Raw genomic sequence first — 24,234 nt, 5'->3', positions numbered from 1 at the left:
GAACTCTTCCAACTCAATATCCAAAAAGCAAATAATCTGGTTAAAAAATGGGAAGAAATCTGAAACATTTTCCCCAGTAAGACACAGACAGCCAACGGACACACAAAAAGATGTTCAACGTCACTACTCACCAGGAAAATGCAAACCAAAACCATGATGAGATATCATTTCATACCTGTCAGAATGGCTATAATGAAACAAAAATAAGAAATACAGAATGCTGGTGAAGGTGTGGAGAAAAGGGAACCCCCATTCACTGCCAGTAGAAATGCAAACTGGTACAGCCACAACAGAAAACTGTACAGATGATCCCCAAAGAATTACAAATAGGACTACCATAGAATCCAGCAATTCCACTTCCAGGTATGTATCTGATGAAAAACAAAACACTAACTTGAAAAGATATATGTACCTTTATATTTACTGCAGCATTATTTACAATAGCTAAGATAAAGGTGCAGCCTAGGTATCTATCAACAGATTTTTTAAAATGTGGAAAGATTGAAAAAAAAAGTGGAAAGATGTAGTATATATACACAATGAAATATTAGTTAGTCATAAAAAAAGAATTCAATCTTGCCCTGAGGGTATTACGCTTAAATGAAATAAGTCAGAGAAAGACAAATACCATATGATTTTATTCACATGTGGAATCTAAAAAAACAAATGGAAAAAAAAAAAAAAAACTCAAAGAGAGAAAAGACTGATGGCTGCCAGGAGAGAGAGGGGTTGGGGAGTAGGCAATATGGGTGAAGGGGACCTAGAGATACAAACTTTCAGTTGTAAAGTAAGTCACTCATGGGAAAATAATATATAGCATGGGGAATATAGACAATAATAGTGTATTAATTTTCTATGGTGACAGATGGTAAATGGACTTATTGTGGTGATTATTTCATTATGTATATAAATATCGAATCACTATGCTATGTACTTGAAACTAATGTAATATTGAATGCCAAGTGTACTTCAATGAAAGGTTTCGTTCCTTTAAAAAATTTTTTAAAAATGTAAGTGGGAATTTGGGGAAGAAAAGTCATTTTTACCATTTTTTTCAGTTTTTCTCTCAATAACTATCGAATGATTCCCAGAAGAGGCATTATTAACATTTGGGGCGGAGCAATTCATCACTGTGTGTAAATTATTCTGCAATCAGAACTGAGGTATCCTTGGCCCACTAAATAGCAGGAGGCATCCCAATCTCACTTGTGAAGAACAAAAATGACTCCCAAGATTTCCAAACACCCTGTGGAGGTGGCAGAAACCCCAGGTTCAGAACCCAGACAAGCCTTAACATCTTCCACTCTTTATTACTTCACAAGCAACAGATGAGTGGGAAGGTGTTCCTATCAGTCCAATTGTGGGCCAACCTTCTCTCCTACTGCCGGGACCTTTTTAAATTACCCTTTCTCTTATGTGGCCTACCATCTACAGATTCAGATTTCTGTCATCAGTTAATCTTAAAGCCAAATATACCAGCATTAATTTGACTGACACCAGAAAAACTATAAGAGGAATGAACATTTTAAAAATGGAAAGACATTGGAGCCCCTGGGTGGCTCAGTCAGTTAAGCGGCTGCCTTCAGCTCAGGTCATGATCCCAGCATCCTGGGATGGAACCCTACATCGGGCTCCCTGCTCAGTGGAGAACCTGCTTCTCCCTCTCCCTCTGCCTGCTGCTCTGTATACTTGTGCTCTCTGTCTCTCTGTCAAATAAATAAATAAATAAATAAATCTATCTTTTTTTTTTTTTAATGGAAATATACTTTCATTATTAAACACATGGCTTTTACAGCCAGTCTCCCAAAGGTAAATGGCTTAGGCCATCTAATTTTTTAATGTGACAGGTCATGATACACTGATTAGGGAAAAAACCCTGGGAATTCAGTTTTCAAAACAGAGATATTATACCAAGAATCAAAGCCTCACATTTCAGAACACAAAACATTCAAGTAAATGCCTTTGCACACCTAAGTTACCATATAAAAGAAAAAACCTAGTTTATAAAAACTAATTTACTATAAAAATAGTTAAAGTAAGTCTGAAAGAATACTGAGTTTTACTTTTAAGTATAATGAAAGAAGGAAAGGAAAGAAACATTAAAGCAAGGAATATTTTCACTCACTACAAGAAAAAAAAAATCTAGCATTTTCAGTGTTAAATTTTAAAGAATTATCCAATAACAGAAGTGCACAATCCTTTTACTATTTCTTTAAGCAAAGCCAGAAAAACTTATTAGTAAGAAAAGTCATTGTATTTCTCGCTTTAAAAAATATCTGCCAAAAATCCTTTGGTATATTCTTTCCCAAGTTCTGACTAGAATCCCTCTAAGTCCGCAGAACTAGATCACCGTGGAACAAAACACAATGCTAAATACCACAATCTATCACCAGCATTAACTGCTCCGAGTCCTAAGACTTTAATTGCGACAAGGCTGCAGCTCAGAGACTGAAGACTGGTGAAGTCCTCTTTCAGCAGGCATGGACAAGGACCACATACTTTCATACATGCTGGTGCACAGAAGAACTGTTTGCTGCACTAGTCACAAGCATGTCTGAGACAGGACTGTTAAATTACTCTCTTAAAATTCTACTAGATGCATTTTCATAGAATCTGCCCCCATGTTATTTTAAAACAATCTATGAAGATTAAATGACCACAGCACCCAGAAGCTCTGGCACAAGCTACAACCTTCTGACAAACTTTGGGTAAAAGAAATCCTATAAAATTGTGCTACCACAACACTAGACCATCAATTTCCAATTCATAGATGAAGTATCTCAGTCGAAACGGTCAGTATTAATGTGCAAGTGCACTTATGAGCCTTGAAGAACTCCTGAAATCTTTCCTCCCAAGGTACACTATTTCTGCAAAATACAAAGTGGAGGCTATATTTTTAAATGGTAATATCTGTTTACAATGTCAAGCTGCTACATGGTTGAAAACTCGATTTCTATAGCAGGTCTTGAAGATAAAACTAAATGTTAAACTGTATGCTGCGGTAGGTCTACTTTCCAATTACTAGAAGTAAGCATACAAGAGATATAATTAGTTATGACACTAGGACAGGCATACATGTTTCAACACACACGCAGCTCAGAACAAAGTTTTTGGCATTATATGACAGAGGACTTAAACCAAAGACTCAAAGGAAGGTTATGCTGTGTGTGTGTGTGTGTGTGTGTGTGTGTGTGTGGTTTTATTTTTTAATTTAAAACTTGCCACATCAAATTATTTCTTTTAAGTTATAGCATATTTTGATTTGTTTAAACATCTCTTTAAAGATTTTTCAAGGGGAAAAAAAAAATGTTCCTGAGGCTTTCATTGTGCCTACATTATAAATTAAGGAAGATGACTTTTAAAAGTTCATTGGTAAAAAAGAATCACCTTCCAAAAGAAAAGGCTGCATGTTGACCAACATTTAAAAAATTTGATCATTCTAGTCATGGGTATCTCAATCAGGGATAAAACTAAATTCTAAAAACAATATACAAGGCAATGTAATTTGACAATCAAAAGTTTGTCTGAGATATACCACCAAGAAGATACCCCAAAACCATAATCTCTAAACAAAGCTTTAAAAATTAAAACACTGTTATGAGGGTTTTCCTCACAGGGGAGTTCTCATCACAGGAGAAATTTTTTTCTTTTTATTTTATCTATATGAGATGCTGAATGTTAACTAACCCTACTGTGGTAACCAAACCACAATATATGTAAATCAAACCATCAGACTGTACACCTTAAACTTACACAGTGATGTATATCAATTATTCCTCAATCACACTGGAAAAAACTAAAACATGAAACAACTGAGTAAATCCAACATCTACTTAGGATTATTTATTCCTTGATAAACACAGAAAAATGAAAAGATCAAAATAATATACCTGATAACCTACAGCGTAAAATGTGTGGTAGACATATCAACAGTTAATTACAATAAAGTGTGATTAAGCTCAGATGAGGGGCAAATTCAGGAAACTGGAAAGATTATATATATACATAAAAAATTGAAATTCCTTAAGATCCTACCATGTTTAATCAGAAAGGACTGTAACAAGAAATATTCTAAAGTATCATTTTCTAAGGAAAGATCTCAGTGTAGGCATGGATTTAAGGACTTTATTAAAATAAAACCTGTGGCGCCTGGGTGGCTCACTGGATTAAGCATCTGACTCTTGATTTTGGCTCAGAAGTGCTCTGCGCTCAGTGGGGAGTCTGCTTGAGATTCTCCCTCTGCCCTTCCCCATGCTTGCATGCATGCTTTCTCTCTCTCTCAAATAAATATATCGTTTTAAAAAAAATAAAACCTATAATGCAATAACTTGTAAAAACACAACAAAATTCAATTTCTTACAGTATTCTGAGAAATACCCAATATCAGCTAAGTGGTGCCTTTTTTCTTTAGTATGTTATCATGTATAAACTTCTTTTCCTGAGAAAATTAACCGCAAAACACAGGTTTTAAATAGAAAGGTCTAAAACATCAAGGTGAAGAGTAGAAACTGAAAAATGGAGGTAGACTTCAAGTTGAAGAGCATCCATCTTCCAAGTCATACACTGTCCTCAAACTGCACATGAAATACCATCAATGATGTCAGGTAGAGTGAAGAGGAGGTACTGTTTAGGGTGCTGGAAAACATAAAGCTTGTAATTAAGTGCATTCTCAAGTGTAATAATCCACCCTGGAACAAGATAAAAACATTCAGAAACCATCCAAGGTAAAGCAGCTAGACCTTATACTCCCACAGGGTTTATAATACAAGACAATCAATTATGACAAATCCCATCTCATGGGCCAAATGGTCCATGAAGACAGCACACTGGTCCCTCCAAAGACAGTGTAAATGACACTCGTAGGCTTTGAATGCATAGCCTTCTACATATAACAGGGGCTCCTACAGGACCTCTCTACCCTCACAGCACTCTGTAAGAAGCCTAACGTACTAGTTATGGACAAGACTTTTGGATTTGTTTAAAAGGAAACACCCAGCAGATTACAGTTAACACAGGAAAAGTTGACCCTAACGTTTATTTCCAACACAAAAATCAGTGTTAAATTTCCTTCAAATCAGAAAGTTCCATAGTCTCAGAGAACCCTGAAGGAATGAAGAAAAATATCTAGAATTAATATTTTGGAGTTGAATTTATTCCATTCCTTTTTATTTCTTGAACTATTATTCCTGGGAAAATATTTAGGAAGTTTAGGAAGTTATTTACCCTAACTTCCTAGATAGGGTACAACTACACAAGATAGACTGAATTTTCCAAAAATTGCTTGTATTATTTTTAATGAAAAGATTTTGCTGAGATCTACAGATTCCATGCAAAATTAGCATTTTCTGATGAGGAGGGTAGAAAAGGAACTGAAAAAGAATTCAGCACAGATATTTCCAAGGCATTAACAAATACTTTTCTTAATTGATAACCAGGAGTCATCATAAAGATGCTGGTATCACCTTAAACCACAACTTACAGGAATTCAAAACCAAATCTTCAAAAATGAAAGAAAATCCTATTCCCTTTGAGCAGCTACTTTCCCCTTGACTCGTGTCATACAGATATCGATAAGACTGCCCTAAAAAGTTTATGTGCACAAATCTGCACTTCCTTAGCTTTCTAATGTCCCTAGCATTTACTTATACCTGAAACACACAGATTTGCTGCACTAAGTATTCAAGCTGTGTGATAATCACTCTAATTTGTAGCCAAAGAACTCTATATAAATTTAATATCATGAAACATTCATGTAGTCTCATATCTTAGTCAAAATTTTCTTGGTATCCCTTGCTTTTGGAGGTCTTCTCAGGCCGGAGCTTAAAATCATTTTACTGAAATTCCACAGGATTAACTCTGAAACAGAATTTATTAGGTATCTGCCATACAGAGCAGAATTACTTTACAGAGTACAAAATATTAACAAAATTTTGCCAGTGGAAAGATGTTTATAAGCATGTATGTATGTATGCATTACTCTATATATGCATAAAGTCTCACATCAATTCTTATAGCCAAATGAGTTTCTATGGATTTAAAGAAGGTCCACTACTGGTAGGGGGGAAAAAAAAAATCAATGTTTCTATTGTCACCTCAGGACACTGCACTTTTCCAATAACACTACTACTGTTCAAAACAGTTCTGGAATTTTTCATTTGTAACTACTTCCAGAGCCAATTTATAAGCTACATAAGAAAAATCAATTGTGCTTTTTTTTCTTACCCAAAATGGAATCACCTGGATTTATCCACCCACTATGTTCATCCGGCTTAACTTTTGTTTGGATGATTCAGAAAATCAAAACTTACTTCACAAAAAATTTGCCAGCACTAAAGATATTTAGAAGAATTAAGACACAGGCTGTCCAAAGCCAATGTCAAATAGATAGCTCTAAAAAAATCTAAACTAAGGCACCATCAAAATAGGATATACTAAGGTGACCATTTGATAAAGAATAATATTTACTTGTATCCATTTATTTATGGTTTTCACATTTCCTTAGTATATTAATTACTTCAGTACTTTACTCAAGTTTATGAATCCTTTCAAATATTTTATTAGCAAGTGCTTCAAATGTTATAAAACTTCATTTAAGAAGGTATTAAAATGAACACCTAACTAGACTTCCTTCAAAAGTCTGAGTGTATCATTTATTTCCCAGTGACTTCAAAATTGTATATAATTACAAAATGGAAGTGTAAAGCTTAGTCACAGGAGTAAATTGTATGATGTGTAAACTGTATCTCAATCAAGATGTTTAAAATAACTGAAATCACAGGAAACCAAAGTATCCAGGTACAGGTTCATTAAAAAGCCTAAATTACCCAAGATGAGGGGGGAAAAAACAGCTCATATACCTCCACATAGTAGTTAGTATAGGTACAAAGGGCCCTAACACAAGTACAACTTTAACTTAAGAGAGTTATAAACTCCATCAGAGGTTGGAATATTAGGGAATATATATTCATACACACATGTATGTTGAAATTCATATATAATGTCTCACTCTCAACATTAGACCTGAGTGATTTTCTGAATAATGAGAACAACTTTACACATTCTCACCAGTGGTATCGCCACCCTATTAATATTCAAAAACACAAAATCTATGAAATAGCCTGACTATAGAGTTACAATTTTCTTTAAACAAAGTTAACCGTGCTTGTCCAGATTAGGCTCAAGTCAAAGTCTGTATTTTTTTTTTATTTCTCAATATATCCCTTACATATCTACTAAATTAAGACATCATACACACTGTAAAACACACACAAAAAAGAATGAGATAAATCAAATTTTTAATATGTTTCCCTGTATCTTATAGGACAATTTTTGCAAAACTATTGGGTGTGTTTACATCTACCATAGAAACTACCACTCCAATATGCAGTTCAGAAAACCGCAAGAGCAGATGCCATAAATAACCCTCCAGAGAATAACTAAGACCTGATGAAAATTGATAAAGAATGTGTTTGAGTGAATAAATGTATAAAAAATATCTGGTGAATGTCTCCCACAACAGGAACTGCTACAGGTAGGGGAAATTCAGAAATTAACAAGGCAAGCAAAGGTCCCTGTTCTTATAGAGCTTTGTATCACAGCGGGAAGGGAGAAATAATAATAAACTATGTATAAACAAATATATATATTTTCAAATGGTGATAAATGCTATCAACAAACAAAGCAGGGCAAAAGGTCAGAGAAACATACAATGTGGAGACACAGCAGGGGTAAGAAAACTGTCAGAAAGTTCTCATTGAAGGAGTGACATTTGAGAGACCTAAATGAAATGAGGAAGGAAGCCATGCAAAAATGTGGAAGAAGGGCATTCCCTGCTGACGGGAAAAAATGTGCAAAGGCCTGAGGTATAGGTACAAAATGTGGCATGTTCAGTAAAAAGCTAGGTCAGTATGATGGAAGCAAAATGAACAGTGATAGCAAAGTGTGTTGGAATGTCAGGTAGGTTTCCCTCTCATCTTACATACGCTGTTCAGTCACAACAGAGTTTGGATTGCACTGCAGGTGTGATGAGAAATCACTGGGAGGTTCTGAGACAGGAAGCAGTTTCTCTGTCAAGAGTAGTCTGAGTGGGCGCCTGGGTGGCTCAGTGGGTTAGGCCGCTGCCTTCGGCTCAGGTCATGATCTCAGGATCCTGGGATCGAGTCCCGCATCGGGCTCTCTGCTCAGCAGGGAGCCTGCTTCCTTCTCTCTCTCTGCCTGCCACTCAGTGTACTTGTAATTTCTCTCTGTCAAATAAATAAATAAAATCTTTAAAAAAAAAAAAAAGAGTAGTCTGAGTATAGTGAGCAAGAGGCAAGAGTGGAAGCACTTGACCAGCCAGAGGACACTGGAGCCATTCAGGTAAAAGATGATGGCACTGTGGACCTGGGTAATGGCAACAAAAGTAGTAAATAGGTGGCAACTGGGAGACAGTTCCAACAGGCCTCACCCAGCAGATGAGGTACACAAGAGGCAGAAACCCTAACATACGGGGTGGGGAGGAATGGTGAGAACACCTAGGTGGCTCAGTGGGTTAAGTGTCTGACTCTCACTTTTTGGCTGACGTCACGATCTCAGGTTTGTAGGATGAGCCCTCAGTCAGGCTCCCTGCTCAGGTGAGGAGTCTGATCTCTCCCTCTCCATCTGCCCCTCCCCGTTTACATTCTTTCTCTCTCTAAAATGAATAAATCTTTAAAAAAAATATGGTGAACACAGACATTGGAGAAGCACATGAAAACAAGTCTCATGCCACTCATCTTAACAGGCCCTTTGTTTTTTTTATGTATTTTTCTACCTTTATCTGAGTCCAATATTTCCTGTGTAATTCTTCTATTCTCTCCATCATCACCCCCACTTCATTTTTACTTCTGACACCTTTTCAAATTTAAAATTTGAAATGTATTAAGTCCTGTGGTTTTAAATAAGAACATCCCCGCATTACACAACTATACCAGGACTACTATGAAACTTACCGACTGCAGACTGAAAATAAGGATTTAAGGATAAAAGTCAGACTAGATCTAAAGAAACTCCTTGGTCCACCAAAATCTATCATTCTGGCATCCGGGAGATGTTCAGTGCCTCTCCTTCTACCTTCTCTTCCCTTAACAGATGTTTCTCTTTAGCTGGAATCTAATTTATATGGAAGCATTTTAAACAGAACAAAAGTCCAAAGTAAAAAACAAAAGGGGTGGGGAACAAACTGGGAAGCTGCTGGAATCGCCTAATACAAAATTAAAGGTATAGTATTAACTTTGGGGTTCTTTTGGCATCCATAATATAAAAAAAAAAAAAATGTTGAGCATCATATAGTATGACACATTAAGAATCTTTAAAATCTAATCTTGACCCTAACTGCATGATGTACAAGAGAAGCCCAAAGTAACTGAAAATTTTTCTATCACATAGAAAATAGATGCAGAGATTAAATCTCTGTACACATCTCTACTTCCATTTATTCCACGTATCCATAGAAGGTCAATCTCATACCTAAATATCTCTCTACAAGGTAGTTAACAAAAACTTTCTCTGCCACATATTTAACTAGTTTCAAAGCTTTTTTTTTTTTTTTTTACTATTTTTTAAAAACAACATATATCTCTTTTCTCCCAGAAAACTGCTGTCTTATCCTACTGCCTCCCTTCATTCTCATATACAAAACACATTACATGTAAGGTATCTCCCAAGAAATTTAAAATGAATGAAATGACATTGCCATCTGCATTAGATCCATAAAAACCAAGCAAAGTCACCTTAACAAGTAGCTCCCAAGACAGTTGACTAATATCTGCTTGAGAATATTAACATATTTAGAGAAAAAAGAATTTGTCAATTAGAAGGGGAATAGGAAGAAGAAAAAAAGTAAGAGGAGTAAATTTTGTCAATGCTGTTCCAAACACAGTCCAGGAGACAAGAGTCCAAAATGTGCACTGTATCAATACAGGCCACTGGGAAGGCTTTCCCTGAAGCGAGAAGAGGCCCTCACAACCTCCACCTGCCTCCCTAATATTCTCTGCTTAAATCCCAAACTCATAAAGTAACAATGAGCAATGTTTGGATTATAATTTCACTCCCTAATTAAATTTGTCTGTGAAGGAAAGAATGTGCTAAGCACTCCAATATGAGTATATGAGTATTTCAACTAATTGGGTATGCAGATACACACATGTTCGCACAGCGTGTGTGCCTGCATGCATATGTGTATCTATTCTCCATCCCTCCGTCAGTGAATATCCTGAATGAGCCCATGAAGGACGGATCTCTTGCAAAGGCACAGAGATAAAATTAGATTTCTAAGCGTACAAAGACCAGAGGCAGACCCTGCACTACAGTCATGCTAAGATAATGAACATCCTCTTGCATGTGAACTTTGTGCTCCTTCATGTCAGGGTTACAGCTTCTCCTTAATCTGTAATACCTACAGCACCTACTCCAGTGTCATGCAGATCACAGAAACGCAACTGCCTGTTAAGGTGTTAGATTTGAAAGTAATTAAAAGTTGTATCAACCTTGGAAAACAAAGACAAGTAGAACTCCCATGCCTATGCCAACTTGAATATAAAAACCTGAAATTTTTTTAAAGATTTCTTTTTAATGTTTATCAATTCCTGTACATCTAAACCAGTTATTTTACATATAGCAAGCAAACATTTACTTGTTGGCTGTTAACAATGTATTTCTCTGGCATATGTGGATTTCAGAAATACAATTTGACATTAGTGAAACATTCAGCAATACACTTAATATTCATCTATGCCATCCAGATATATACTCGAAACTACAAAAAACCAACATACCAGGTATTACTATATTATGAAAATATAACAGTAAACCAATATCTACTGTCACCCCCAAATTTCAATAAACCATACTATTCTGTATTCTCCCTCCCCAACAAGGAAAGTGCAAACTGTCGGTTTCTCATGGATCACTCTCACACACACACACACACACTCCATTAGATCTAACAGTCACTGTCCTCTGTATACAAAAATGTCTTGTCAGTGACTGGTTGGGGTTCATGGACATAGTGAAGCTGCAAAGACCAATGGACAGACAGAAGTCCTTTATGTGAGAATACTTTTTATACGGGATACTCATAGGATGAAAAATATAATCGATGCCTAGCAGAATTTCTAGGTTCATAAAATGTTTACTTTTTAATATCACTTAGAGTTAATGCACTCTAAATTAATATGTTAACCTATCAAAAACCAATTCAAACACATACAATGTTGTGCTTCCAATCACCACTCTGAATGAGAGGAAAATCTCAACTATCACATTGTACTTTCAGAAGCATACCTGTTAGCATACGTACATGTTGACAGAATAAACTTCCCTAATCCGCTAGAGAATAAAATGGGTATTATAGGGAGATTAGATACCACAGGACAGAAAACTGAGTGACTCTCTTTATAGGTCTATATTGTTCCAGTTAATTACCCTTCTTACGTCCCTAAACCATAAGAGATAGCAAGAACACAATTTTGTCATTCCAAAAGTAGCATTAACTTTTTGTTCAAAATTTAAAAAGTATGTCATTTAATACAATGAAATGTATATATAACTAAAAATCAAGTGTCTGGTAAATATAAAATTTTCTACCATGCCAATCTTTATAAATGACTTTAAATCCTCTACAGAATTTTCACAAGGAAGAAAGTAAATCCTCAAAATAGGAAATACAATTTTAAATCCACTACTTACAATTTATATACGTAAGCAGTGATAAGGGGGAAAAAATGCATACTCTCCATATATATATTTGATAAGCTAATCATATGAGTTGATACTGAGTGAATAATGAAACTTTATCCAAAATAACTGGCAAAAGGCCAAAAAAAGGCAATGCGGTTAAGCAAGAACAGCCCATTAGAATACCAGAAAAGCAATTACTTAGATGGAAATAAATATAGGTCTTTAATGGCAGGAATAAAGAGAAAATTAGAACTTTAAGGGAATAGTGTTTTTCTTTAATTCAACAATGATACAACATAGCTGCCTCCAAATTAGTTTACCTTTCATTTGTTTTCAAGTTTTCTCTAATTCAATTATGAGGTATTTTAATTACAATATTTGCCAGGTTAACTTTAAAACAAGCTGATGTTTCCAAATGTGCCATGCCAGATTTGAACATGGTATTTATTTAAAACTTAACTGGACCAGTTAGTGTGAGTCTGAGATCATACAATAATTTTCAGTTTTAAGCACTGCTGGTTGTTTTTCTAGTTACAACAGAATGTCTAGAAAGACAAATTTTATCAATTTTTTTCCCTTTCCTTTTGAGGTATTTATAAAACCCAAAACAATTATTTCCAGGTGCTTAATGCCACCCTACAGGGCATGAAGTGTCCCCCTTATCATTGGGAACACCTAGAATTCTTTAAAACTCCATGATAATTAAGAAACATCAAAGTCAAACCAGGGTGTCACGCCAACAACTAAGAATCATCATCTTTTAGCTGCTAAGTGGCACATTACTTATCCCCTAAGTAAAACTAAGAGTTCTCTACCCCTACAGTAGATACACTCTCTTAATGTAGCCTTTACACTTTTGGGGATAAGATCAACCTGAGTTTTAAAGGTAACTGCTAAGGGCAACAGAAGAACAGACAAATGGGACTACATCAAACTTAAAAAACTTCTGTACTGTGAAGGAAGTAATCAACTGAGTGAAAAAACATACTGAATAGGCAAAAATATTTGCAAGACATATTTCTGAGAAGAGATTAATATGTGGAATATATAAGGAGCTCCTAAAACTCAATGACAACAACAAAATAATCTGATTTAAAAATAGGCAAAGGACTTGAAGAGACATTTCTCTAAGAAATATATATAAAAATGGCCAAGAAGCATATGAAATGATGCTCAACAACACTAATGACCAGGGGAATACAAATCAAAACCTCAAAGAGGTTTCACCTCACACCTTTAGAAGGGCCACTATTTAAAAAAAAAAAAAAGAAAGAAAGAAAATAAAATAACAAGTGTTGGCAAAAATGTGGAAAAACTGAAACTTCTGTGCACTCTTGGTAGGAATGTAAAACAGGGCAGCAGCTATGGAAAATAGTATGAAGGTTCTTCAAAAAATTAAAAATAGAATTACTATATGATCCAGCAACCCCATTTCTGGGTATCTATCCAAAAGAACTGAAAGCACAGTGTTGCAGAGTTACTACACATCCATGTTCACTACAGTGTTTGTTCACAAAAGCCAAGAGGTGGCCTCAACCTAAATGTCCATCTACAGAAGAATGGGTAAAGAAAATGAGTTATATACACACAATGAAATATTATTCAATCTTTTTCTTAAAAGATTTTATTTGAGAGAGAGAGAACACGCATGCACAGGCAGGGGGCAAGGCAGAGGGAAAGAGAAGCAGATTCCCTACTGAGCAGTGAGCCTGACACAGGGTGCCATCCTAGGACCCTGAGATCATGACCTGAGCCAAGGCAGATGTTTAACCCACTGAGCCACCCAGGTGCCCATGAAATATTATTCAATCTTAAAAAGGAAGAAAATCCTGTCATGTGCTAGAATACTGGGTGAACCTCAAGGACATTATGGTAAATAAGACCATTACAGGGGTGCCTGGGTGGCTCAGTCATTAAGTGTCTGCCTTCGGCTCACGTCATGATCCCAGAGTGTTGGGATCGAGCCCCACATCAGGCTCCCTGCTGGGTGGGAGGCCTGCTTCTCTCTCTCTCTCTGCTGCTCCCCTGCTTGTGCTCCCTCTCTCACTGTGTCTCTTTCTGTCAAATAAATAAAATCTTTAAAAAAAAAAAAAAGAGACCATTACAGAAAAACATGTACTGTATGATTCTACTCATATTAAGAATTTATTTATGTATTTACTTATTTATTTATTTTTCATATGAAGTCCTTAAAGTAGTGAAACTCTTAGAAAGTGAAAAGGCAGTTGCCAGGAGCTGTGAAGAGTGGGAAAATGGGAGTTGATCATCAAGTGATAGAGTGTCAGTTCTGCAAAATGACAAAGTTCCAAAAATGTATTGCACAAGAAGATGCAGTTAACAATACTGTCTATACCATATACTTAACAATGTTGAAGTTGTTCAATTTTATGTTATGTGCTTTTTACCACACAAATTTTTAATAAACTAAGGAACCAAGAATACTGAAATAATTTGATAAAGGACAAAGTTAGAAGATTTACATTTGTCAGTTACACACTTAATGTAAAGCTACAGTAATCTTGACAGTGTGGTATTGCAAAGGATAGACACATTAATTGATGGAGTAAAATGGAGAGTCTAGAAATAAGCCCTTACATCTACAATCAAATAATTTTCCACAAATGTCCCATAATAATTCAATGGGGTTAAGAATTCTCTTTTCAACAAATGGTCCTGGGAATGACTGGATATCCACATTCAAAAGAAAGAAGCTGATCCCTACTCCATATTACACACAAAAAAGTTAACCCAAATAAAGACCTAAACGTATAAGTTCAAACTATTATATTTTTAGAAGAAAACAACGGTGAATATTTATGACCTTAGGTTAGATAGTGTTCCTTGGCACACCAAAAACACAAGTGACCAAAGAAAAAATAAGTTGGACTTTGGACTTCATCAAAATTTAAAGTGTCTGGGCTTCAAAGGACTCCATCAAAAAATTAAAAAAGACAACCCAGAGAAAAATATCTGTAAATTATGTATCTAATAAAGAACTTCTGTCCAGAATATATAAATTCCAGAATATATAAATATATAAAAAGCTTTTATAACTTAACAATGAAAAGACAAATAACCCAAGTGAAAAATGGGTAAAGGATCTAAGAGACATTTCTCTATTATACAGAGATCTACAAATGGCCAATAAGCACATGAAAAGATGCTTAACATCATAAACCATCAGGGAAATGCAACTCAAAACCACTTCACACCCCCCCCAGGATGGTTAAAATTAAAAAACAGTAACAAATTTGGGAGAATATGATGAGATTAGAAAACTCACACATTCAGTTGGTAGAAATAGAAAAGCAAACAGCTGCTTTGTGAAAATGATAGGGCAGTTCCTCAAAAGTTAAAGACAGTTGCCATATGACCTAGCAATTCCACTGCTAGATATACATTTGACAAAATGAAAACAAAATACTTGTACACAAATGTTCGCAGCTGCATTATTCATAATAAGAACCAAAAGGTGTATCCCTGGATGAATGGATAAATAAAAGGTGCTATATCCACAAAATATTAATTGGACACTTTTAACAGGTGAATTTTAGTATACTACATCTCAATACAGCTATTAAAAATAGTAATCTGCTATGATTATATTTATGTCCTAGCACATAAAATATAAAATATTCCAATTCAAAAACACCTTAGAAACTACCAAATTCACTTGATTTTCAAATGACAAAGTGGAGGCTTTCAAACCTGAGTGGAAGAGAATAGGGCCTGCCTTGAAACCCAGGCCCAGGGCTATTCTCACTCTGGAGTGGATAATGATGAACTACCTCCCCATCCTGAGATACTGACTGGATGAAGACCAGGCATAGTGTTCCTACAGAAAGTAGTTACTGCCATGTATTCTTCTCTTTAACTACCATATAGCCCTGTCCTATTTCCAAGGGTGTGTTTTTGGAGGCAGGGAGGTACGGCTAACATTATAGCCTTAGAAGTTCCTCTTTCCTCTTCTACTTCACCCAACACAAACCATAATGAATAGAAACAGGACCTTAGGGAAAGTTAATACACTCTTGCCTTGTCTGTGAGAAGGCTACCAGGTCACCTCAGATGATCAAGACACATTCATCTAAATTTAACATATGTGGAATATCCACCCAATGAGCAAGAAACTGGAACATGCCCTGGCTGGGCACTTAGCTGTCAATTATTGAATACATATTTCCCTGGAAGAAAGGATCCCATCTGAAGGAAGGATAGCTCATCTCTCTTCTCTGAAACAAGGATAACTAAGCCAATTAATACATTCACAAGACATCATGAAAAGAGAAGGCTTTAAGTACAGCTATTAAAAAGTCAGCCTTGGCAAAAAAGGTTGAGTCAAGTGAAAAACTAAATAACTTTACAGGGATTTGGTAATCATGTATTTGCAAAGCTACTGGAGAGTCCTAAAGAATTTGGTAAAGTGACAAAAATTATTTAAATGAGAAAGACAGAATTGTTATATTCAGCTTTGGTAACAGATTTTCTTTACTTTAAAAAAAAATGTACAATTGGTAAAGAGAGAGGAGGTATTATAATTTACTATTTTCTACTTAAATGTTTTGAAAATTCTTATAAAGTAATTCTATGAATCTTCTAAGATGTCAATGTAATATTTTCCAATGCAAAATCTGCAATTATTTATCTTTATTATGACTTGAAAATGGCCTGATATTCATCCTGTTTTTCCTTTACATTAAGGCAACAAAGCAAATGCACTTTTAAAGAATCAAGCGCTAATACCAGGCTATGCTAGAGGGAAATCAAAGGGGGAAAATAGTAGCATAGGAAAGGTAATAGGCTATATTATTTTTATTCAAATTTTAAAACATACACATCTATGAAATATGTTTCTTCTAGGTATGTAAGAAGATAAACTAATAGATCCATTTGCACACACAATTCAGTCAGTATAAAAAATACTTAGTCCTAATATACTAGTCACCAGAAATACCACTTTTGTCCTCTGAAAGATTAAAAAATGAAAATAAGACTTTTCATTGCTGTCAAACATATTCAATTTTCCTCTCAAATGAAGTTTAGATGAAAACAATGTGACTGACAAGCTCCAGCACAGGCAAATCTTGGCAGCCCTCAACTGTGTCTATCTCCTTGGCCTGTTAAGCAAAATTCCTTCACAAACTGTTGGTCTTTGCAGTAACTCCTACAAAGCTCATTACTTCCAGCATCAGCCTATCCCCCATGTTGCGCATTTATCCCTGGGATGCATATCAACATGTGGCACATGTCCTTGACATGCACAGAAGAGCTGCACCCCAGGACAGCAGCACGCACGACAATAGTGTCGACTCTTACTTCTTTATGGTTGCTGGGATGTAACCGAGAAATCTAATAACTGTGACAGTGGGGCCTTTTGGGTTTTCCTTGCATTTCTAGACAGTGAAGCTGCACAGACACTAATGAAAGGTTAAATGAATAGAAATAGTTGACAAGAGGTACAATAAAGAAGGAGCTTGGTAATCCACAGACACTGAGCAGAGATCCTTGGCTCAAGCGGAGAAAGGACAGCACATCGTCGAGTCACAATATTTAAAACAGCTTGCTATACACAGAGGCTTTTGTGTCTGGTTACACGTCTGGCTTTGGACTGAAAAAAAAAAAAAGGATACTAAAAAGGAATTTCAGCATGGGGCATTTTGGCAAATGTAAGGTCATAATAAGAGAAAAATGTTTTGTGTGGGTTGTTACATCTTTGTACTAAACACAAAAAGCTGGAACTATGAACTCATGAACCACAAGTTCCAAGACAATACTGTACATTTTGACAACTATTAAATACTGTATCTAGAGAGCCGGTTTGATGTGATTCCCACTGGTAAGATATACATGCAATGACTCATTTAGTAGTTCCACATTCGGCCTTCCTTGTGGAAGAATTCCTGATACTCATCTTAGAGTTTTAAAGTCCTAGTTTTCAGTGAACATGATTTGTTACAAATATCACCAGAACTCTCCAGCCATCTTCCATTCATTGCAAAACTTCCCAGTAGCTTACTCTAAAGAAGCTGAATTTATCATGCTAGCATGTGTGAAGTACAAGGGAAACTTTTTATAATTTCAAGTGACTGTAAGAGTGAAATGTCCTCAACTAACATTCTTAATTATTGAATTGTTTAATTCATTTTTTTAGTTTAGTGTCTTTCTCACTACCTCTTCAGGGAAGGTTGTATAATTTGGGGAACTGACTTTAAAATTATAATAGCAAAACTATTTAAATCACCAAGGGAAAAAAAAGTTCTGGAATGTCAAGGAAAAATACAGAAAAAAAAAAAAAAAAAAAAAGGACACTGTTAGTTCCCGATTTTTTTTTAAAGAAAGAAGTTACAACTATGCTATGGCATAACTTTAAAAAATGGTTATCTGTAAAATCATCCTATACATGTGCATGAGTTAGAATATATGTTCATAATAAATGGTAAAAGCATACTGAGAACATGTTTTAAAACAAGGGAGCCTCTTTGAACAGCCAAATTAAATTATAGCTGAACACTTGAGTGTACTGAGGGTTCTAATAAGCAACAAATAAAGACTTTTATTGGCTAGCAACATAATGAGAGTTACTGTGTTAAAGATGAAAAAAAGACAAATCTGGGTAGTTTATCTCACTGGATTATATTATTTACTTAAATGGTAAATAAGTTTGTCCAAAGTAACGCCACTAAAAACTAGTGTATAAATATTAAAGAGCAATTATGATCAATGACTCTTTAATGTAAACATATTGCAAATTTTAGTGGAAAGACTGATAAACTGAAATTAAACAACAAATATTGAATTTAATACCACTTAAATTCTATTTCTTTAAATTTAACTTACTTATTGATTCATAATATATCTGCTTTATAAATGGTTTACTATTTTACACTTACAAACGAAGCATTTACTCTAAAGGAGTTTCCTCTCTAGAGTATGGCATGCAGTTGTATGGAGAACCACTTCAAAACCATTATTTACAGAAAGGAGGTTGTCCTTAGTGAACTGAAAGAAGGTATTCCCCTCCTTAGTGATTTGGTAGGAAGTTACTTTTAATAGAACTTTGAAGAGCAGCCTCCTAACAGAACTCCTTCAGTTGGCAAAACAACAAACAGTATTTAGCAAACCAAATCAGATTTAAAGTATATTTGGTTGCATTTTGCTTGATCTTCAAATCACATAAAAGGTAGTACCCTAGAATCTTAGCTTACTCCTTAACTCTTCTTGCAGAAAGTTCAACTGCTTTTATCACAGCTTTAAAAAAAAAAAAAAGACACAAACAAATCCAATAGCACCTCCAAGCCTAAACATTAAGGCAGTATTCATTATCTACTCCTTTCCTACAACATTCTGATTGCCAGTGTTTTGTTTTTTTTTAACCTTAAGTATATCTAATAAAATCATAAGGCTCCCTCTAGCTCTTCAGAGAGGAGTTTACTAACCAATGATCCTATGTAATTTCTATCCAACAGAAAAGATTTGAGGAGGCTGCCTCCCCTTCCATAAGAAATGTTCTCAACTGTTTCTTGCAAGGATGTAGATGGTAAATGAGACCATCTGCACAGGAATTCAGAAAGCACTGCTCCTTATATACACATTGACTTAATCTATTAATTGCTTCCAACCTAAGCTTTATATAGAAAATTCTAGAGTTAAACTTTAACCTGTTTAAACTATACATACATCCCCAACTTAGATTTACCAAGCTAGTTAAAATTAATTTTCATCTCAAAAAACAAGTAACAACATAAATTGAATATCTCCAGAAATTCAAATGTGTGATTCAATCTCAGTTCTAAAAAGCTAAATTTAAATGGAGAATCTTGAATTTTTTTTTAAATTATTAACAGTGTATCTGTGGTTTCCCTAAAACAAAAGATGCTGATGGTAACTGTAGAAAATATTTCCACATACCAAGTATTTACACACAACACTGGTAATGACTTTCTTAATTGTTTAATCTTTTCTGCGTTTCAGTATTGGATATTTTAGCATTGCAGTTATTTAGAAGACTATAAATAATATAGTTGAAGTATACCACTGATATTTAATCTATCTTACAATAGCCATAAAAAGCTCCATAAGTCGACTGGCAAATGATTTCAAACAAGTGAATACAAAAAATGCTACACTGAAAAAAAAAATACTAAATTAAATTCCTCACTCATACGAGGGCCATCTTTTACATACTTAAGGAATATTTACAATGGTGCTGAACCTTACCTATTAAATGAAAAATAAAGGGAACGACTAACTTCAAGTCATCACCTATTCTGGTCTCCCTTAATATAAGAAATATTCCCAGGAACAACAAAAAGAATAGCTCCCTCCACCCCCAACCCCCGCCCCTTTTTGAGCCAGTGTCCAATTTCTTCTTTTCTGAACAGCTGTATTATCCAACTTAAGTTGCTCTGCTAATTTCAGTCCCACAAGGACTAACTTGGAAGGCAAAAAAAATACAAGAAAAGATCAATTTGCTGGGAAAGATCAAATGAGAAAACTGTGGGGACAGCACCAGGTCAGCGTGTGGAGAACTAAGCAGACCTGTTCTTCATTAACTGTGGCTCTCTGGGGATGTCACACACTACCTGTCCGTGGGCTTTATTGAACCGCCTAACCCGCCTCTCTGTTCCATTCTTCTGGGCCCAAGTGAATCATATCCTGCTGCTGACAAGTTAGCAGGGGACTGCGGCTGTAACATGAAAGTACTTTTCTTTCTTGTCTAAATCAGGCAGATTTTTGAAAAGACGACACAGCATTGACTCGTGACATGGCAAGATGAAACGAGAGGTCTGGGCCGGTCTTGGAGCTGTGCAGATAAAAGTAATCAAATGACACTCCTGGAATGCAAATTGGCATTCTTGACTGCAGCAATTGCACAACCATGAAACATCCCTGACAGCAAGCAAGATTAGGACAAAATGTTATGTAAAGCACTGAACTCAAAAACTCTCACTTGAAAATTCAAACTGTAACACTTACATTTTAATATAGCAAGAGTCAGCTCTGCCTTTGTCTGCTTCTTTTTGTAATCACATATTCCTGCCTGACAGATCTCTTACATTTCAGGTAGAAGAAAAAAAAAATTAGGTACTGGAAAATGTGTAACTGCTATTAATATTTTCTTAATATTTATTTTTAAAAATCACAGGTTTGTTCTTGTTCAAAGTTTTACATGCAAACACCACGGAACTTAATATTCTCAAGGGGGAGGAAAAGACAGTTTCAGACGTTTTTCACAAGATACTCAAACAGAGTTCACATTCAGGTTCAGTATTATTTCCCTCAGGTGAAGATACTCTTGTACTTTGGTAGAGTGATTAGCAATCTGGATTTTAAATACTCTGCTCTCCCGGAACAGAAAGAGTAGCTACAACTAAGAACTTCATTAAGGCTGAACAGTTTAAATGAAACAGCTACAAATATAACATAAAACACAGAAACCCTATAAAGGTTCACAAGGGATTTTGTGTGTGGTGTGTGAGTCCGAAGGGTAAAAAGGAAGTTCTATTAACTTGTATGAGGTCTCACTACTCCTGACTACGTCTCTAAATCAGACACACTAAATTATAGTGCAGAAATAAATTCCTCCACTTAAAACATGTACGTGTGTGCACAGTTAACATCTGAAACTGCAGAATACAAAGCAGTGGGTAACAAATGGGTTCAGGCACTTTTCAAAATGATTAGTATTTGGGAATAGATGTGCAGACACACAGAATGCAGGCTGGGGGGAATGGAAGAAAAATAATACCTACAACGGGCTTTTACAGTGTTCTTGAGTAAGATACCGCTAGAAGAAAAAAAAAAAAAACTCAAGCACTAAACAGATAATATTTAATACTTTGTTTTGACGCCTCCACTTAAAACACAGGTTCCAACCACTGCAACTGTCTGCGAAGTACATAAAAAATAATAAGGCAGGCCACTTTCTGCCACTTTAATCCTGGGTACACAGGATTATTTTATGATATCTTTCGTACATCAGCTTTACAACAGCTTGACTCTAGGGTAAATGGGAACCACTATAAATCGCACGCTGCTTTCAAAACCACTTTAATTTCTGTCAGCGTTACTGTAACCACAGTCTTGGGCGCATGCTACTTGTGTGTGTGTGTGTGTGTGTGTGTGTGTGTGCGTGTGCCTGCATCTGACAGTCGCATCTCCTACACTCCAGTTGTGACTTTGATCACTGAAACAAGAAATGACACATTAGGGGGAAGTGAAGAGGGGGGGGGGTACCGCCAACCGCTCGCTCTCTCCCTTTTTCCTACATATTCCATCTACATGCAGAACGGGAGGTCAGATCCCCAAGTGGGGGTAACAATAGCAGCTCTAGGTGGAAGCAAACTAAAGGGAAGGGAGTGGTCCAACCCCCATTTCTAACAAATCACTTCCCCGAAAGCGGACAGAGCGCTCATCACCCGGCGAACTCCCGGCTCGCTGCCTCGCTGCAGAGAAGCCGCTCCGAGGAGAGGAGCTGGGCTCGAATCTCGCCTTCCCATCTCCTCCACCACATGCACTTGGAACTTTTCTTAGCCTCACTACACGGGGGATTCCATCCACTTTTTTTTTTTATTATTATTATTATTAATCCTGTCCCCCTCCCCGGGCCCCAAATGCCACCCTGCAGTCACTGTGTAAGTATAACAAACGGGCTCCTTTAAAACTGCGCCTCAAAAACCTCCGTCTCTCTCGGGTTTCTCTTCCTGCCCTACGTTGTGCATATTCTTCAGAAAGCCTCCAGGAGCACTTCCTACGTGTTCCTCATCTACAAAGGGAGGGCTCCCCGAACGCGAGGGAGAGGGGTGGGGAAACGCCAAGGTGCCGGGACCCGGCGGCTGGGTCCTCGCCGCGCGGCGCACCAGCGCGCCCAGGCGCCCACGCCCAGCCTCCCGGCCCTCACTCCCGGGCAAGTTTTGAAAGTTACCGTTGTCCAAAACGCTTTCCTCTCCGCCCCAAGCTCCCTCCAGCGCTCCATTCATCCCCCGCCTCCCCTCCGCCCCGTCCGCCCCAGCCCGTCCCAACTCCCTGGAGCCTCCCGCTAGCCGGCCGCTCACCTTTCCTCGCCCGCCGCGAGAGGGGGCGAACTTCCCGAGCCCCTCACACAGACACACACACTCACACACGCACGCACACACCCCTCCCACCCCGAGCTCTCCTCGCAAACTTGGGCCAAGTTGAGGGGAAATTTCGGGAGCATGGCAGGGGCCAGAGTGTGCTGGGGTTCTCCTCTCCCGCCCGCCCTCCTTAGCGCCCCCCTCCACCTCACGCCGCCGGACTTGAGGAGAACGCGGCCCCCGGGCAGCCCCGGGGGCGCGCGGGGACGGGGCTCACGTCTGACGAAGTCTAGAATAAAAAGGAAAGGAGGGTGGAAACTTCTTACCATCTCGGCATGCTGGTTGTCAAGTGCAGCCCCCGCCTCTTGGTCTCCTCTTAGCGGCCGCGCCTGGACCAGCCCCTCGGCCGCCTCTCGCTCCTTCTGTCTCGGCCTTTCTTTCCCTCCCCCTCCCGATTTCCTCCGGGCCGCCGCTCTCGCCGCCTCCGCCTCTCCCCGCCCGCCCGCCCGCGCGCGCCCTCGCCGCGGCCCCTCTGCGCTCAGGTGACTGATTTACACACGCGCCCAGGGTCGCCCTCGCTCTCCAAGTCGGAGCCTGCAGAGTCCCCCCCGCCTCCCCCCCCCCACCCGGCTCCTCGGGACAAAAAAGAAAAGAAAAAGGAACGGACTGTCCCGGTGGGGGCTGCTGCGGGGGGCGGGGGAGAGACCCGCGGCCGAGGTGACCTGGGGATTTGCAAGCCCCGCAAGTTTCTCCTCGCTGCAAATTCGTCGTCACTACAATGTTGCTACCCTTTTGCAAAATAGAAGTGGGTTAGTTTTGTGGTTGTTTGTCCTCAGATTTCTAGGGGTTTCGTGAGGGAGGATGGATGTATATCCCCACCCCCCGTTACTGTTCCCCCTGCTCGTGGTGGGGATGGAAAAACAACTTCGGCGCCCCCCGGGGGGTGCGGGCGTGGAGGTGGAGGTGGCCGCCAGCGCCCAGCTGTCAAAGAGAGACTCGCCGAGGAAAGGGCGCGAACTTTATTCCGACTGCAGCAAACCGCGGCGTCGCTTTCCTTTTCGGGCACTCGCCGGTCTCTGTCCCCTTTGACCAGTTCCTCCTCCCGCACCGCCACCGCCGCCCCCTCCTCCTTTCCCCTTCCCCCTTTTTCTCTTTCCGCCGCGGCTGCCCCGGCGCCCCCCCGCCCCGGTCAGCCCGGGTCCTCCGCGCCGCTGGACCGAAGGTGAGGGAAGCGGAGGAAAACCCAGGGGACAGAAACTCGGGACAGAACGTGCTGGGCGAAAAGGCAAAAAGTTGCGCGCAGCCGGGGCGGGAGGGGGGCGGGAGTTGCTGGTGGCGGCGTGTTTTGTGTGCCGGCCCAGACGCCGGCTTGCGGCGAGGGCTTCCTTCCCCTTCCCCAGGTCTGGGCCGCGGGCCTCGGGCTGGAGACGGCCCGGGGAGAGGAAGGGGACCGCCGCCTCCGCAGGGGAAGACCAGCCACATG

The 24,234-nt window shown here is 38.3% G+C and overlaps 1 protein-coding gene across 1 annotated transcript in view; it reads right to left on the bottom strand.

Annotated features, from left to right (window-relative positions):
* BNC2 (basonuclin zinc finger protein 2) overlaps window positions 1-23,205 on the bottom strand; it is a 431,681-nt gene extending 408,476 nt beyond the window's left edge. The window contains exon 1 of the mRNA XM_059143441.1: window positions 23,078-23,205. Within this exon, the coding sequence (XP_058999424.1) occupies window positions 23,078-23,080 (3 nt within the window). The 5' untranslated portion in view covers window positions 23,081-23,205. The remainder of the gene's footprint in view (window positions 1-23,077) is intronic.
* Between the last annotated feature and the right edge of the window lie 1,029 nt (window positions 23,206-24,234).

This window comes from Mustela lutreola, chromosome 12 (assembly GCF_030435805.1).
Source record: "Mustela lutreola isolate mMusLut2 chromosome 12, mMusLut2.pri, whole genome shotgun sequence".
Lineage (NCBI taxonomy): Eukaryota > Metazoa > Chordata > Mammalia > Carnivora > Mustelidae > Mustela > Mustela lutreola.
Note: the sequence above shows the minus strand (reverse complement) of the source record. Positions and strands in the feature narration are given on the sequence as shown.